This window comes from Mastomys coucha, unplaced genomic scaffold (assembly GCF_008632895.1).
Source record: "Mastomys coucha isolate ucsf_1 unplaced genomic scaffold, UCSF_Mcou_1 pScaffold21, whole genome shotgun sequence".
NCBI classification, from domain to species: Eukaryota; Metazoa; Chordata; class Mammalia; order Rodentia; family Muridae; genus Mastomys; species Mastomys coucha.
The window spans coordinates 40,307,261-40,325,339 of NW_022196904.1; the positions used below are offsets into that span (position 1 = coordinate 40,307,261).

Consider the following 18,079-nt stretch of genomic DNA (forward strand, 5'->3'; position numbering starts at 1 on the left):
AAATATAGATGATTTGATGAAAAGGGCAAGATTTATTTTTTCAATGGGGGAAGGGATTAACATTTGAATGCAGGTTTTGTTGAGAATCCCAGATGACCCCAACTTACGAGCCTGAGCTTTCCAGCCACTAGAAGTTAATACCAAGGGGCTAGAAGAGGCCATTCTCCATGACGAATTGCAGGAACCTTCTCTGAGAGGGAGGAACAGGAGGAGGTAGGGGCGCCTGCTTACAATGCAGGTCATGGGCAAGTCAAGAGATTGGGATGTGCTTGTGCAGGTGCTCAGAAGTGCTTTCATGGTGGGTGTGGTCCAGAGGAGGCTTTCTGAACTTCACTGCAGTCTGCCTAGATATTCAATGGAGTCTTCCAGTTTTTGAAGTTCCATTTCGGCTTCGAGTTGGGGCAGTCTTGGTCAGGGCTGGCAGCTGACTCCAAAAAGCCAGGCATATGTAGTTCCAGTCACCTCTGCTCATGGCGCCTTTCAAACTTCTCCCTTCCCATTATTTCCCATTTTTGTGCGCCATGCTTCCATGGTCTTAGTCATTCCTTTAGACTGACTTTCCAGCCTCACTGCCCCATGCTCTAGAAATATGGGAGCTTGGAGATGGGGGTTCAGCCTCCATGGCCTCTTCTATCTTTGGAATCTGTCCCTTGACTATAAATAAGGCGGTTGCCTAGTGCCAGTATTGATGGCATTTGCAGCTGTCCTCTGGGAGAAGGACTCAGACGAATAACCCATTTTCAAGAGGACATGGCCATTAGGGGACAGCTATTTATGGTTCCTATTGACCGGAGCCAAACCTGAATTGTCACTGGCATTAAAGTTTCATGTGCTGGGAGACTCCTTGCCTTATCTGGCTGTCTCTTTCCATTTATTTGAATTATCTACCATGTTTATCTCAGTTCCTCTCTAGATTTGGGTAGCTGTGTAGTCCAGCTGCTTGAATTTCAGTTAGTGTACCTCTAGTCCTCCGACAGCCCTCTGAACTAGGATATGTATAGCTCCACCTCACACAGGGGAACACTGAGGGTCATAAGGTTAACCCCTTTGCCCAGAGTCACCCACTTAAGTGACAGAAGCAGAAGTCAGCTTGAGTTCTGCTGGGAATCAAAGCCTGGGTAATTTCCGTGAAACCACGCATGTCTGATGTCTGGACCTGGAATGTCACCTCGGAAGTTTTTATTTATTTATTTTGTCTGATGACAGGTTAGTCACTTGGCACTAATTCATTGATGGAACATGCAATTTTTAACAGCTCGTCCACGCCGAGTCTGTATTAAGAGCCACATTGCTCCATCTTCAGAATTTCCTTATTTATAAATAAATCAATAATAGTATTTTACTATAGTAATTAAACAATAAATAATTAAGCAATCAGTTTAAATAATAAAATTAAACAATGAATACAATTCCAGGCCACATTCTTTATGGCCATAGAACCTAGTGCTTTTGAGAGATGACTGGCTCCTTCTCAACTACAAAATACTCTTCTGTGTGATGTATTATGTCATGAGTCATAATGGTCTTTAGTGGCCTGGACATTGACAGTCTAAGCATGAAATAATCCTGCACCGGTCACCTCCTTTGTCATCCCATCCCTTTCATCTCTGGTACCTGCACTTCTTCAACTTAAAATGTGCAACATGATCAGGCCAGGGGTCAGAGAGAGACCCTCTACATCTCTCCCCTCATGCTACCTCTGAGAAGGAAGAAAGCGTGCAGTTGAGAGTCCAGTGTAAGATCTGCCTTGTTTCTTCATTACTCTGCACCTTGGGCATATCACATCTCTGAGTTTCAATTCTCCTAATTGTATTATATTTTATCTATCTATCTATCTATCTATCTATCTATCTATCTATCTATCTATCTATCATCTATTTATTTATTTATTGGTTTTTCAAGACAGACTTTCACTGTGTTGCTTTGGCTGTCCTGGAACTTGCTCTATAGACCAGGTTGGCCTTGAATCAATTCTCTTATTTTAAAGGGGAAGCTCGCTGGGCGGTGGTGGTGCACACCTTTAATCCCAACACTTGGGAGGCAGAGGCAGGCAGATTTCTGAGTTCGAGACCAGTCTGGTCTACAGAATGAGTTCCAGGACAGCCAGGGCTACGCAGAGAAATCCTGTCTCAAAAAACAAAAACAACAACAACAACAAAAAGGGAAGCTCATTTCTGGAGAGGGAGTAGAGATATTATTTTAGTGTTCTCATGTTGATTCTGTATGCTGATGCTTCACACATTAAGAAAAACAATACTTAAACCATATGTAGCAGATTTTAGCACTTGAGTGGTTAAAGCTAGAGGATCAAGGAATGGCGACTAGCCTGGGCTATTGGCACATTCCAGACCAGCTTGGGCAACACAGTTAGACCTTGTCTTAAAAAAAAGAAGAAGGGGGCTGGAGAGATGGCTCAGCGGGTAAGAGCACTGACTGCTCTTCCAGAGGTCCTGAGTTCAAATCCCAGCAACCACATGGTGGTTCACAACCATCTGTAATGGAGTCTGGTGCCCCCTTCTGCCGTGTCAGAAGACAGCAACAGTGTACTCATACATAAAATAAATAAATAAATAAAAAAGAAGAAGGAAAGAAAGAAAGAAAAAGGTAAAGGGAGTAGGAATAGGAGCAGGAAAGGGGGCAAAAGTGGAAGGGGCATCTTTTAATTGATGCATTTGAACCATACTGCCTCATTCACTCTGCATAAATGAATTTTTTAAAAAAAATATTAAGAAATACCAACGGGGTTGTGAGTAGAGCTTAGTGGTAGAGTGCTTGCCTAGCATTGTGAAGATCATAGTGCTTCTCAGTACCACCTAACCAGATGTGGTAGAGCTCATCTGTAATCCCAGCACTCTGCAAGTAGAGACAAGAGGATCAAAGTCATCCATGACTATATAATGAATTTGGGTTACATGAGATTCTGTTCGGAAAAAAAAGAAAGAAAACACTAAAGCTGAGGCTTATCTGGTAACAGCACCCACATAAAAAGCAGGCTCAGCAGTGACAGGCTCACTTCTAATTCTAGGACTGGGGAGGAGGGGACTGGAGGATATCTGGGGCAAATGGCAAACGAAGTGAGCTTCTTTTGTTCCTTCAGAGATAATTAGCCAATATCTTTATGCAGAATGAGATTTCTAGCTAATGTTGACACACACACCCCCATCAGCATCCTTTGGGGAACTTTAGAAAGAAAATGCAGATGGTTGGTCATCCAAACTCTCCTAGTTATCTCATGCTTCCAGCTTGGGTCCAGACATCTGACTGCAAGGAGAAAGAGGATGGAGACCAGGAAGTCCCATGGGTAGTGTGGGGATGATGGCAGATCCACAGGGCCTGCTGGGATGAAGACTCCAGCAGCCCTTTTTTTTCATTCACCGACAAATCATTGGCTAGAACTGGGGTGAGAACCTCTAGAGATCAAGTGGGAGCAGTGAGCCTTCTCCCTCTATCCTCAAGGAGGCTGCAGAGAGATCCTGGGGTTATGCTCACAAGAGCTGGTTTTCTGCTCTCCCGGAAGCCAGCTCTTTCTCTTGATATACCCCAGGTCACACTCTCTCCAAGGTCACACTTCCTCCCACCCCATCCCACTGTGAGGGTGTCTGCCAGTTGCATCCTATCAGAGTATCCTGGTAGTACTCCTAAAGCCACCAACCATGGCAGTGTCCCTCCAGATGCTCAGCACAGGGGTCAGCTCCCAGCACACAGTATCTCTGAATACAGGGACATTCCCCATCAGCGGTCAGTGACCCCTAGTTTGAGTGGGTGGGGAGAGTGTGTGAGAGCAACCCAATTCTGAGCGATAAGGCCCTTTCCACACACCTAGCTCTTTCTATGCCTGTCTTCCCTCTGTAAGGGCAAAAAAAAGTGGTGGAATTCTCCCTCCTGTATTTCTGGAATGCTGAAGTTTGCCCCTTCGTCCCACACTTCAGTCACTGATACAAGTTGTACAGCTGCCTCAAGTTTAAGCCAACATTCATACTCACCACTCTGCAATGCTGCGTTTCATTCACAGTGACTGATGGCTGCTGAGCCAGACAGTATGACATAGAATAGCCATTGGCAAATGCATTATCCTCCCTGTGAGCCAAACAGGACCAGTCATAGAAACTACCTCTAAAATCGGAGGGCTAAGCATGGCAAATGCTGCTCACATGGGGCTTAGTGGGTGGCATCTAGGAAGTGTTCCACAGTACTTGCCATGTCTTTCTGCTAACATCTAGCTATCTTAGCCACTCTCCTGACGACTTCACTCATTGATGGACAGCCAGCTGGACATGTCACCATCCCATGTGTCACCCTCCTCTAGCGGAGCCACCAGGGAGATGGTCCCATTGAGACTAGAACAAAAGCAGAACAGTAGGGGCTAACCGAGTTAAGCAACATACCGAGCAGTGGAAAGTGCAGTTCAGTTTGCATGCATGAAGCAGATGGCCCACACGAGATGATTTCATTAGTTTTATCATGTCAAGGGAAATTAATTTGCCACTTTATTATCCGTTCTTTTGTTTATAAAAAAAAGAAAAGAGATGTGATTTTGTTATCTTTGGCAAAAGCAATTTGTAGAAAGGGCCCCCACTTTAATGAAAAACAAAGATATGGCAGGAACTTAAAAAAATAGTTGTCTTCTAATTGCCTGCTAAGAGTCTGCATAGCTCAGAGAATAAAGTACTGCCACCTATTGCTGATAAAATCGGTTTCTATTTCCTGCTTCCAGCCATATAAGGGAGATATATACATATGTATATATAGGATATATAAAAGGTATATGTACATATGTACATAGAATATATAAAGGGTATATGTATATATATAAAGGATATACATACATGTGTATATGTAAAATACATAAAGGATATATGTATATACATATATATCCTTTATATGGTTGGAAGGGGAAAGATTTTTAATGAGGGGATCTTTAAAATCTTTAGATGATGGGCTGTTGCAAAGTTACCTTATTTTGGTGATGTTTTTACAGCATAAACATTTTTAAGTCCTGGTGTCTGGCCGTTCACACTTTTCATTCCAATGTCTCACATCAAATTACAACCTGATAAATGTGAGCGAACTCCAGGTATCTTGAGTCCTGTCTTCTAAAGGTGAGAAAGAACCAAATACAGATTCTAGACCTAAGAGCAAATGAGATCTTTTGAATTTCAGACTCAGGGTTGTTAACTGGGAGATTCCCCATACTTATTCTTTGGGCACAAATAGTTCTTTCATGGCTCTTTTGAATGGATCAAAGTAAAACCTGGACTTCTGAATGGCTTCCTTTTTGTTAGTTCCTTTTATCTTACTGAACAGTTACTAATGAGCATTCTGGGAAATTCACCCCTGTGGGTGGGGCCTCTAGAACATAATGACCAGGGGCTGTAAACGGTATACAGAGGCTCATGCACATTGTGTGTATGTGTGTATACTAACACAAGCATGTTCTGAGACCCTGTGATCTCAAATCAAACACTCAGCAAGCACCCTGCTTGAAATAGCTAAATCCCTTTGCTATTCTTGCCAATGAAGAATTAGGTTTCAAACGTGACTGTACATCAGTCAATATGGAACTTTGAAGATTTTTTTCCCCCTTAAATAACCTTTGTTGTTTTGTTTGTTTGAGACAGTCTTGTTGCATAGCTCAGATCTCAATCCATAGTTCTTAGCCTCCTGAGTTCTGGGTTTACAGGCATGTACCACAAGCCTGGCTACAATTTACTTTAAGAAAAGATTTAACTTTTTCTGTTGCTATTATATTTTGTTGTTGTTGTTATTTTGACACATAATATCACTATGTAACCCTGACTGTCTGGGATTCACTTTGCACACCAGATTGGACTTTGAATTCCTGTCAGTCTTCTTTCTTCAGCATCTTTTGAGTGTCATGAAGAGCTAAATTAACTTTTAATTCAAGAATAGATTTTGGCTGTTGGACCTGAGTTTGGTTCCCAGTATCAGTATCAGGTGGCCCACAAACATCTGTAACTTCAGCTTCATAGCATAGAACACTCTTTTCTGGCCTTCACAGGTACCTTCACTCACCACCCCCGCCCGCGCCACTGCCCTCTACACACACACACCCACAGTGAAAAATAAAATAAATGTAAAATAATAGATTTATCTTTATAGAAAGGTTATAAATATGGAATATAAGACAGAGCATTGTTTTGGACCTTACAAATTTTAATAGTGCAACACACTTAATACCACTAATTAACTGACATTGTCAACTTTTTTCATATTTTCTAAGTTCTTGTTCAATATCCTTTGTCTATTTTGGGTCTCCCCTGGGGACAATGTTACTTTTAATAGCTAGGTTTTCTTAGGCTCCTTTGGGCTTTGACAGTTTCTTCCTTCCTTCCTTCCTTCCTTCCTCCTTTCCTTCCTTCCTCCTTTCCTTCTTTCTTTCTTTCCTTCCTTCCTTTCCTTTTTCCTTCCTTTCTTCTTTCTTTCTGTCTTTCTTTCTTTCTTTCTTCCTTTCTCTCTTTCTTCTTTCTTTCTTTCCAAAGTTTTGTTTGTTTATTTTATGTATATGAGTACACTGTTGCTCTCTTCAGACACACTAGAAGAGGGCATCGGATCCCATTACAGATGGTTGTGAGCCACCATGTGGTTGCTGGGAATTGAACTCAGGACCTCTGAAAGAGCAGTTGGTGCTCTTAACCACTGAGCTATCTCTTTAGCCCCAGGCTTTGGCAGTTTCTTAGAATTTTGATAGTTTCCAAGAATATTACGGTGTTTTTTGGTTTTGTTTAGTTTAGTTTTTAGTTTTATTTGATTGATTTTTAGATAAGGGTCTCATAAAGCCCAGGCTGGCTTTGGACTCCTGATCCTCTTGCTTCCACCTTTGGAGTGAATGTTGGGATTGGAGGCATTCATCACCAGACATTCTGTAGAGCAGTGGTTCTTAACCTTCCTAATGCTGCAACCCTTCAATCCCTCATGTTGTGGTAGCCTCCAACCATAAAACCATTTTCGTTGCTACTTCGTAACTGTAAGGTTGCCTCTGTTAATAACTGTATGTAAACACACCTATGTTTTTTGGTGGTCATAGGTAACCCCTGTGACAGGGTCCTTAGACTACCAAAGGGGTGGCAACCCACAGGCTGAGAGTCACTGCTAGCAACCCACAGGCTGAGAGTCACTGCTATAGAGCATCATCTCCTGCCTCCATTGCCAGCATCAACTAGGATATGCTAGGTTTTCTCTTAGTTAGAGGAGAGTCATGGGTTTGGGAGAAGACCTCAATTAATGGGCTTTTCCCCTCAAGGCTTGGGATCCATTCTGTCATCCTGACTGTCTGTGCAGGCCTAGATAGCCTGGCAAGGCTGTATCTACATATTTCCCATGCAAGGTTCTCTTTCTCATTTTTCAATGTCACCCTCTGTGTCGCACACATCCATCTTTGACAGAGCATGTTGCTATCCATTCATTTGGAATTCTTCCTATATGAGGTGTTTTCCTGTTCTCGTCTGTTTGTGTACATATTTCAGTTATCAGTACAAGCCCTGGAGTATTTGTTTCTTGTTGTCATTTATAATCTAATGCTGTTTTCTTCTGCTACAAGGTGTGCTGAGCTGGGCTGGCTCTGACTGTTATGAGTTTGTTCATCTGGCTTCTGGCCCCTTTGGCATGGCATAACCCTTTGCTGTGTTCTGAGGTGGAGATACAGCATTGCCTTTGGGGATTAGAACATATCTTTTATGAAGATAGCTTTTCCCAGGATGTGAAATGCATTTCTCCAGGGAGTTCTGCTTCCCTCTCTTAGAGCATGGTGTTAGAAACCAAAGTCTGGGTGCCAGGATGGATACATGTTACTACTGAGATATCACTGTGTTTAAATGCTGTGAGGTGACAGACAGGGGAGTATGCCTGTGTGTGTGTGTGTGTGTGTGTGTGTGTGCCTACTTCCCTGTATAAAGACACATATCTATAAATATCTGTATTAAATAAGCCATTTCCTATACAGTTCTTCCTAACAAACTCTGCTATAGTTTAGTTTAGAAACTTATTTTATAGTCTCTATAGTATCCGTCTCTAACCCATTACCTCACAGGTCTTACCAATGTCTACCTCTGTGTGGTGCCAGCCTCCCACCTCCATGATGGTACCCCCACTTGGCTTATCAGTGCCCCCAAATTGTGCTTGACCTCCTTGTTTAACATCCGTCGGTTCCTCGGAACAAGCCCTATGTCACTTTTGCTTGTCATTCTCTCCCCAGTGAAGGTGATCGTAAGCATCTAATAAGCAAATAAGTAAATAAATAAATATTTGTCGACTGAATGGCACAGCAGTAGAGAGGAAGAGGAGAAGAAAATACATGATTTTTCTAATCCTGCCTACACACACACACACACACACACACACACACACACAACCATTTTTTCAATTGCTTGCAAAATGTCAATCATCCTGACACTTTGAATCAAGTCTGGCTGGGTGCAGAATCCCTGTCCTTTGTGCTTTAGGGGTCCCTTCTGTAGGAAGCTTCCCTCTTGCTATTCTTTGCCATGAGATGGAGCCTTGCGGTGGCTCTGGCAGAGGCCAAGGGGCAGAAATGGCAGCACCCATTTAAAGTGTCATTCAGACCCCATCAGGAAATTGGCTCCACTTTGGTCTGGGGAGGGGAATTGTTTGCTCTGCCTTTTGTGATCATGATGAAGGCGATGCTGATTTACAAGTCACTGGGTTGAGGCAGGGGAGATCGCTTCCCTGAGTGGAAAAGATTAATTAAATGATTATCCCAGCTGCCACACACTAATGCCTTTCTCACCGGGTTTCAGGACTAGGAAGCAGAAGGCCACCACATTTAGTCTTTTACAGGGAATCTAATTGACAACTTTGAGATGCCAAGTTTTATTAGATTTGAGAAGAGTCAGTGTCAGCGACTGGCAGCTCCTAATACCAAAGAAAGCTCTCCTCTGGCCACCTGGAATTCTAAATGACATCATTCCCTCTTCTTTCCTTGATGTCCATGCTGAAGTTTTATGAATATCATATTTTCATGATTGTTATCTTTTGGTGATTTTAATCCGGGCTCTTAAGGACTGGGGCTTACAGCCTGGCAGATAGGCAGGAAAATGCATTGCATTCTGAGTATGTGCTGGATCCTGGGCTAGCGGCCAGAGATTGCAGAGTTGTGGGGCTTTTTTTTTTTTTTTTTTTTTGTGGAATTCTCCATCTAGAATGCTCTTCTCACAGTTTAACCATTCCCAAACAGTAGTGCATAACAACCACCTGTCTGTATCCAGGCTGTGGGACACTCCCCCCATTCCTCCAACCCCACCCCCACTCTGGAGTTCCCGTTTCAACAGACCTAGGATGAGGCCTGAAATCTGCATTTCTAACATGTCGCCACAGCCACACTGCTCTGCTGGCTCCAGAAAAATCACTGCCCAGTCTTGGCATGGTTCCTTCCTGTCAATCGAATGTCCGGTCCTGTAGAAACCGTCGCCTCCAGGGAGAGGCTGTTCGCCACCCCATCCTCCCTCCTATTTTAACTTATAATTTATGTGTCTGGGAGTTTTACCTGCATGTATGTCTGTTGTATCGCTTGAGTGCCTGCTACCTAGAAGAAGGCATCAGATCCCCTGGGCCTGGAGTTACAGTGGTCTTGAGCTGCTCTGAGGGTTCTGGGAACCAAACCTGGATCCACTGGAAGAACGGGTGCTCTTAACCACGGAGCCATCTCATTTCTTGTGTGTGTGTGTGTGTGTGTGTGTGTGTGTGTGTGTGTGTGTGTGTACACCTGCATGCATTAACATGTACCATGTGCCTACAGATACCTGCAAAGCCTGAGGGCAGCTGTGAGCCACCTGGAAACTGGAGTTATAGGCAATTGTGAGCTGCCTGCTGTAATAGTAACAGCCCAGAAAAGCCCTTTCTTAATCATGTCCATCCTCTCACACAAGAGTACCTGAATCTCTCTCTGCAGCAGGAGCCTAAAGACACCCTAGAGAATAACAAGGAGGGCTAAGGCAGGCAAAGTCTGCACTGTGCCATACTGAGGCTAGGTTCAAGATATGGCCTCCATGCCCATCTTAAACATCACATGTTTTGTCTACCAGATATTTATTTGGAGGTCCCAAGAGGCCACTCTAGATTCCATGATTTTCCCATTTCTTGACTACATTGAAACAAGGCCATTTCAAGCAGGCCAGTGTCGTACTCAGCACAGACTAGGTCGGTAAGCTGCCATGCCTCTTTCTGGGAGTTTGGCAGGATGTAAGAGCTTAAAAGATCTGTTTCTGCTGACTCTCTTCCTAAAGCCTGCTTTCGTCCATTGATTAACACCTGGGGGCCAGCATCCGGCTGGTGGCCCCTGTAGCTTTGGGGCAGAAGCCCCTGCCTGTAGCTTTGACAGGATCCCGGTAAAAGCTGAGCCCAGGTGAACTCCCTTTCTTTGCAGGACTGAAGTGTTAGACGCTTCTCCCTATGGACAGTGAAAAACAATGTCATGTAAGGGCAGGAAACAGGGTGTTAGGCAAAAGCTGAGGGGCATGGAGGCACACTGTGATTTGGGAGAATTTGGAAACCGTGCAGAAGCTGGAAGCCTGTGGGCTTCGGTGAAGTTTGCTTAGCCCGAACTTCCACGTAGTCTCTGCCAAGCACAGGACAAGGGAGGGGGCGGCTCCCCAGGTTTGTTTGCTTGGTGCAGCCAAAGAAACCGTGATGTATTTTCCCTGAATGTGTCATGAAAATGTAAGCACAGAGGGCTGGATTATTTTAGAGGGTGAAGAGAATCTGGTGGGGGTGACGGAGGTGCAGGAATCACAGAATCACAGCACCAAGAAGCCAGGGCAGGGGGCCAGGAGGCCGCCCCACGGGTTGGGGTAACATAAGCTGCGGCTGTTCAGGAGGTGGACCGTGTAAGGAAATCTGACCACAGCTAAAATTAACCTCTGAGGCTTCACACGCCTCCACACTGCTTTGAACTAAACACCCCCAAGAGAGGGCACCGGCTGCTGACCGCTGAGGATCTCACTACTGCCTGCCAGCAGGGGTCCAGTTATGCCTATAAGTATCAACGTATGGGTCCCTGCTCGGGACCAGAGTCGTGATTCCTGTGACCATTATAAAGTGGTGAGCAAGTGAGGGGCATTGGCAGGGGTGTCTGGGAGAGCTGGTAAAGCTTGTTTGAATCAGGCCTGTGTTTAGAGGACAGTTCTGATTTATGGTCAGTGCTGGGGTAGGCTGTGAGTTCTCTGAGAGATTGCTCTTCACCCCCCCAGCTCCGCCCCACTCCCCCAAGCTCCTGTTGTTTTCTGCGTCATGTGTCCTGGTGCAGGAAGGCTCTCCATGGTGTGTCTTTAGAGCAGATGGAGAAGGGTCTGTCTGGAAGTTATTGGTGGTCTGAGAAAATACAGTTGCACAAATTCAGAGGAAACCAGAGGCCAGATGTGCAGGGACACCATGACAGCAGGTGTGGGGCCATTTCCATCTGGCTTCTTAAGGGGCCTCAGCAGGTGCAATGGGGAGAAAGATGGGCTTGTGTCAATGCTTGGAGGTGTCAGGGAGGCTACGTCTAGAGGGCTTCAGTTGTGGGAAAGATTTGAGAAGGGAGCTAGAAGGAGTTCCTACCTGTTAAGACCCTGGCAACCCTGGCATAGTTATTTTCTTCTGTCTGTCTGTCTGTCTGTCTGTCTGTCTGTCTGTCTGTCTCCCTCCCTCTCCCCCTTCTCCCCCCGCCCCCACCGCCCAGACAGGGAATTGTTTTGTATAGCCCTGGCTGTCCTAGCTTGGCCCGAATTCAGAGATCCACCTGGCTCTGCCTCTCGGTGCTGGGATTAAAGGCATGGACCACCACGCCCAGCCAGCTGTGACATGGCATATTTCATGAAGGATATTATACCCTCCCCTGCCCCTGGCCAGGACAACCCAGCTTCCCATTTGTGGAAAATGTACATGGGAGCTTGTGTTCACTGAGCAAAGAGGCAAGGTGCACTTTTTTTTCTTTTGTATCTCCTTAGCATTCAGATGACTCATGTCACCCACAGCTAATGGCAGTCTTGGGCACTGGTATCATGACAGTGTGATCTAACAATCAGAGCGGTCACTTTGATAGGGTCTGAAAGAGTTTCGAGAGGCTATAGCCTCATGTCTGGGGGCTTCCCCTTAGCTCATTCTTCCCAAGCTTCCCAGACCCCTCCCCATCAAGCTGATAGCCCAACTTCTGAGACAACATTAACTCCCCAATGTGGCAGGCCTTGTTTGGAGCAGAGTGGTGTTCCTGTGTGCTCAGTGGAATGCTGTGTATAACTGACCTTACAACAGTCAAATGTTTAAGCCCTACAGCATTTGCCTGCGAGCAGACACTGTTGCAAGAATATGACTGATGTAAGGGAAAGCCCCTGCATAGAGATGGTTTGACACAGGTTTGGGACCACCCTGCTGTGCTGAGGCCTCTGAATCTTCTCAGAAGAAAAACTCTACAAAGTCAGTATTTCTTTCTGCTTGTGTGTGTTTGAGGACTTGAACTCATATCATCAGACTTGCACCACAAGTGCCTTTCCTGCCTGAGGCCATTTGGCCAATCTGTCTGCATTTTCTTGTTGCCTTTATCCTCCAGATGTGCTGGCCCATCACAGCAGCAAGGTTGCCAGGGAACTGGACATTCGTCTCTTTGACTTTAAATGTCTAACCCTATGTAGGTACAGCATTAAACAGCATCATCTTTGGGATATATTTCTTTTTTTGGTTTTTCTAGACAGGGTTTCTCTGTGTAGGCCTGGCTGTCCTGGAACTCACTCTGTAGACCAGGCTGGCCTCGAACTGCCTCCCAAGTGCTGGGATCAAAGGCATGTGCCACCACTGCCTGGCTTGGGGATATATTTCTAAACTCCTGAGCTCCAGACTCATTATCCTGTAGAATGGATTTCTTTTGAGGTAGAGTGTTAAAAATAGGATTCACCAGAAGGAGGCTATTAATGTGTTTTGATCCTTGACAAACACAACCAGTGTGCCAGGGTGGGGATTTCCATTCCCTGTTTAGCCTGAATAGGCACAAGAGCCAATTCTCTCCCTTTCTTAGGAACTGTATACTTTATGTAAATTTCTTCTGGAAAGTTCTCTCCATTTTGGCTATCAGAATGAACCAGCCTGACTTCTCTAACCCCCTTATGATGTGATGGTGTATGGACCAAACTAGGAGACTTATATGTGGTGCTGATGCTGATCTGTGTCCAGCTGGCACCAGTGGCTTATCTATGCGATGAGACACACACACACAGGCTCCCATCCTGTCTTCCATCACAGCTAGGGTTGGGTCGTGCGAGTCCAGTAGCTGAGGGCAGACGCAGCTTTGTTGTGAGGATACCATTATTCCTCCCAAGATGACTCCATCAGGGCTCCCTTCCAGGACTCTAGAATAAATAGTCTGCTTGTGCAAACTGTCCTTTTGTATCTAGGGCCACACTGTCTAGTGGGTAGGAGACAGCCCTTTTCTCTCATAGTCTTCCTGGTAAAAACCTATTGTAAAAACACCTGGATTCCCCCATAGGCCTGGCAGCTCTGACATCTGGGGTGGAAAAGGACCCAGGCCACAAGGCACAATGGTCACTTGGTCACTTCCTCAGAAGCCAAATCTCTCAGCTCTGGAATTGCAGAGAAAGGAATGAGGCTCCCATATGGGGAAGGAGAGTGAAATGTGTTCCTAGGGTAGGGCAGTGGCAGCCACTGCTGGAAACTGCCTGCAGTCCAGTGTTTTTAAAGTTACGTCCACACAACTTTCCCACCTACAACACAAAAGTGTATCTGTCAGGCAAGTCTTGGTTCTCTTTTGACAAGTGATGTGGGGTGCTTAGGACACCCTTAGGACAGTGTCAGACCTTCTGGAGTCTGGCAGTGCCTTCCTGAGCAGGCATCCAGGTCTTTCACCAAATGCCTGCGGGGGCCACTCTAAGATGGTGACTTCCAGGGCTGCCTGTGCCTGTGCTTCACAGAAGAGCAGGAGGACTGGGAAGAGTTTGCTTGACTTACCTGGTCTAGGTGTAAGAAGAGGGTGAAGCCAGGACCTGTCTCCAGGTCTCACGTCATACTCCATGTGTAGAATTCCCTGTGTGTCAATCACACAGGATTGTGATTTTCAGAATACGACGCCCACTCACCTAGGCAAATGCTTTGGGGTTGAAATATCTGTACCTGATCATCTCAAAAGTCAGTATGTCATGGCTTGCTATTAATGGTTGATAGATACATCCCTTGAGTAAAAGGATATGAATGTGTCTGTCTGTATATCTACATATATAGATATTATGCATATGCATGCATATCATAGTTCTGGGCTCTAAGCAGTCTACCTCCCACTTTTTTCTGGGTGAGACCATGGAAAGACCCCACCCACTGGCTTGTCTTTGCCCTGTGCCTCAGGCGACTTTCTGGACTTGTTTCACCTGGGGCAATCTGGATGCATCAAAGTTTCCTTACTGGAGTATTTTTGCATGGGAAACACTGTTTGGACTGGCTACTGGAGATTTTAATCAGCCCTGTACATCTTATTTGTGTTTGGGTGGCCCTTAAAAAAAAAATCTGAGCGGTGGTGGTGCACGCCTTTAGTCCCAGCACTTGGGAGGCAGAGATAGGCGAATTTCTGAGTTCAAGGCCAGCCTGGTCTACAGAGTGAGTTCCAGGACAGCCAGGGCTACACAAAGAAACCCTGTCTGGGGAGCGGGGGTGGGGTGGGGGGGTAGTTACAGCCTGGAGAAACAGATCAGCAGAGAAGAGTATTGGTTGCTCTTTCAGAGGACCGGGGTTTGATTCCTGAGGACCCACATGGCCACTCAAACCTCCTGTAATTCCAGTTCCAGGGGATCCAATGCTCCCTCCTGGCCTCCACAGGCACCAAGCATACACACTTCACAAACACACGTCCAAACAAAAATGTCCATACACATAGATAAATTTTTAAAAAATAATACTTAAAAAAAAAGTTAAACAACAGCAACACCCCGCCCCCCCTTTTACAAGACAAAACCCACACCTGGCAGGCTTAAGATCACTTGCATAGAAGTATCCACCCTCCTGATGCTAAAGCCGGGATTGACTGAGCTGGAATTGTAAATGCTAGTTAAGAAGTGTGACTCATTCCCTGAACAGAGAGCTCTGTGCCTCTTCGGACCTCTCAGCCCTGATGGAAAGGAACAAGAGGAGTCAGGTGAGTTTTGGTCACCCAAGACAGGCTGGGACTAAGCCAAGGCCAAAGGAGGGGACGAGGAGCCCTGAGCCAGCCAGTTGGCATGCCTCTGTGTGTGGCAGTCAGTGTAGGAGGGAGAGCAAAGAGGTCCAGCGCTGAGACTGAGACTCACGATGCATCAGCCAGGAGGGATTTCTCCCTTTACCAGGCACAGTGTGATTGCCAGGGCTCTTGCAAGCTCACCGCGCACCGTAGGAGCCATGGGAGCAAACCTGAAATGGGAATAATCTAACTGCAGCTTTGGCTTGCTCATTCCTGTCCCTTTACACACCGGGAAGCAGAACTTGGCATCTCTTTTTATTCTTGAGGGAAGATCCATAGATTTTGTGGAAGATTTTCCAGAAGAGAATAGATTGCACAGGACTTGACGGGTGGGGTACCTTCCATTAAGCTCCATGCACCCAGCTCCCTCGTTCTGCTTGCTGGTCCCAAATCCCACCTTCCTCCCGGAATTCTCATGCAAAATGTTTTCTTGTAGTCTCTGTGCCCACACATTTGCATGCCCATGCCCACCCATCTACAAAACAAACCTCCCTCTCCGAGCAGGAGGAGATGAAAAACAATAACTCATCCTTCTTGTCCTGTCCCACCCGAGTTCACTACCCGGATGGTCCACACTTGGCTTTTCAAGAAAAACACCTGGCAGGCAGCTCTTGCTGGGCTCCCCTTGGGATGAATCCCAACACTCAGCCAGGACAGCAGCAACTGCTTATCATCAGAAACAGAAAGCAGTAGAGAAGTGATTAGGACTGAGTATTCATTTCCACTTTTTTAAAAATGTAATTTCATTGGAGGTGTACGTGATTTTAGCATAATCTCTAAGTTAGCTGACTTCCAAATACTCCAAAAGGTTTTCCCAGCCACCTCCCTCTGTCACTGCTCTGGTAGACTGTGTGGTGGGTTTGTATATTTTTTTAAATTGTGCTTTGACATCTCTAAATCCGGTGTGTCCTACAAGCATGAAAGGTTCCTCTCAGCAAAGCGTGTCTTACAGGTGCCTGTTCTGTGACTGGCTTAAGATACACTTTCAGCCTTAAAACACCTTGTTTTCACAGGCTTTGAGATTTAGCAAGTAAAGGACAACAGTCACCATCTCAGCCAGTTAACCAAATCCCCATTCCACGGATGTCGTTCTTCCACGCTCTGATACATTCCCCTGAGTCCCTCTGCACCCTCTGTGCATATCCATTTCCCCTTTCAGGCCACGGTAAGTCACGGTGGGCTTGCTTGTAGATTCTGTCTTATGCTGGCGACTCCGATACAGATTTGCTTTCAAGGTAGTGAAGCTCCTAACTGCTGGCCATGTGGATGAAGGAAATGACTCTGGGTCAGGAATTGAAAAGTGGCCTGCTGATTCTCCAGCAACTGATGTAAACAGGGTTTTACCCTCCGGAGTATGCATTTGCAGGAACGGGGGAGGGGAGGGGTAGAGGGACCCGGACCACAGGCTTGTTTACAGGATTTGCTGCGATCTTACAGAAAGAAGAGAAAAGCTGGCAGGATTTGTCTCTAAACGTGTCCTCCCCCCCCCCACACACACACCACCACCACCACCACTGCACTGGAGAGAAAGGTGTTCCAGCTGAGAACACCTGCTGAGGGACCTGTGTTAGGGAATTGTTAAGCTTTGGCAGGCAGGAGGATGGCAACTGAAAAGAGGAAATGGTAGTTAAAGGTCCCATCTCTCTCTGTGTGTGTTATGCATGGCACTGTAGGTGAAGCTGCTCTTTGCCATGTGTAATTAAGACTTTTATCCCATGACACAGATAGAGAAGCCAAGGATCATGGAGTTTGTGAGATCACAAAACCTCAGCATCATCTCAGTTCAAAACCAGACACAGTTATAACTTAAAATGGAGGGATGGAGGGATGGAGGGATGGCTCAGTGGTTAAGAGCACTTACAGAAGACCCAGGTGCAGTTTCCAGAATCCACATGGTGACTTACAACCATCCACTTCCAAGGAATATAATGCATTCTTCTGACTGGGTACATAGACATGTGGTGCACATACAGGCCTGCAGGTGAAGGAAACTGCAGCTTCCTGGAAAGGAGCTGATCTGAGATTACCTTTCAGAATTATTCCAAAATTGGACCCAGAAGCAAGAGAGCAGCCCTTCAGGTCCAAGGAGCGGCCTTACTGGGAAAGATGGCCACCGTGTATATAGCTTAGCAGACTCTTGGAGGGAGGAACAGACTCTGAACAGATCTGAACAACACAGGTCTCGGTGCACATGCAAACAAAACATCCATACACGTAAAGTAAAAGTATGTAGATAGATAGCTAGATATACACACACACAAAGCAAATTAAGGTAGGAAGAGTTAAAAAACAAGAAAAGAAAAAAAAGAAAAGGAAAAGGTAACAGAGCTCTCTCTCCACTTGCTTTCCTGTTGAGGAAGTCCCTAAAGCCAGTTTGAGCTGACCCAGCTAGAGTCTACCACTATCTCTTATTGTTCTTCATATCTTCCTTTTGGGGTCTCATTGGTCAGTTCTTCTCAGAGCTAATCTACTGCCTAACAAGTCTGGGACAGATAGAGAGGTCTGTATGATGTCTGGGTTGTCACCACCCTTGGTTGAGGCTGCCCTTCCAGATAGATGGGTGCATTGATATTTGTTGTGAAAAGGAGGGGTGTGCTGTTTGTGTCCTGCTGCCCTGGAGGACTTGATCCACCCATCCTGTCACAATGGTGGTTGAGAGAGAATCAGCCTGTGGATTTCAGAAGAGGGAAAAAAACCCAAAACATTCTATTTAGTACAGACACTGGCTCTCTTGGAGCCACTGGGCTGTGTTGTTCAGATCTACATCCTAAGGTTGATGAGGGACCTGATATCATTTGGAAGTGTCCAGTAAGAATGCCAGCATCCATTCTTATGTGATCTCCATTGCCCTTCCTG

At 45.7% G+C, this 18,079-nt stretch overlaps 1 protein-coding gene across 11 annotated transcripts in view; it reads left to right on the top strand.

The window, feature by feature from the left end:
* Window positions 1-18,079, top strand: part of Nav2 (neuron navigator 2) — a 654,216-nt gene that overhangs the window by 374,567 nt on the left and 261,570 nt on the right. The window contains exon 1 of one of the 11 annotated variants that reach the window (XM_031386766.1): window positions 10,906-11,073. The exons of 9 other annotated variants lie outside the window; for them this stretch is intronic. In XM_031386766.1, coding sequence (XP_031242626.1) covers window positions 11,002-11,073 — 72 coding nt within the window. In that variant the 5' untranslated portion in view covers window positions 10,906-11,001. Of the gene's footprint in view, window positions 1-10,905; window positions 11,074-15,072; window positions 15,143-18,079 lie in introns of those variants that run through there. One more of the 11 variants, XM_031386768.1, reaches the window with a different exon arrangement.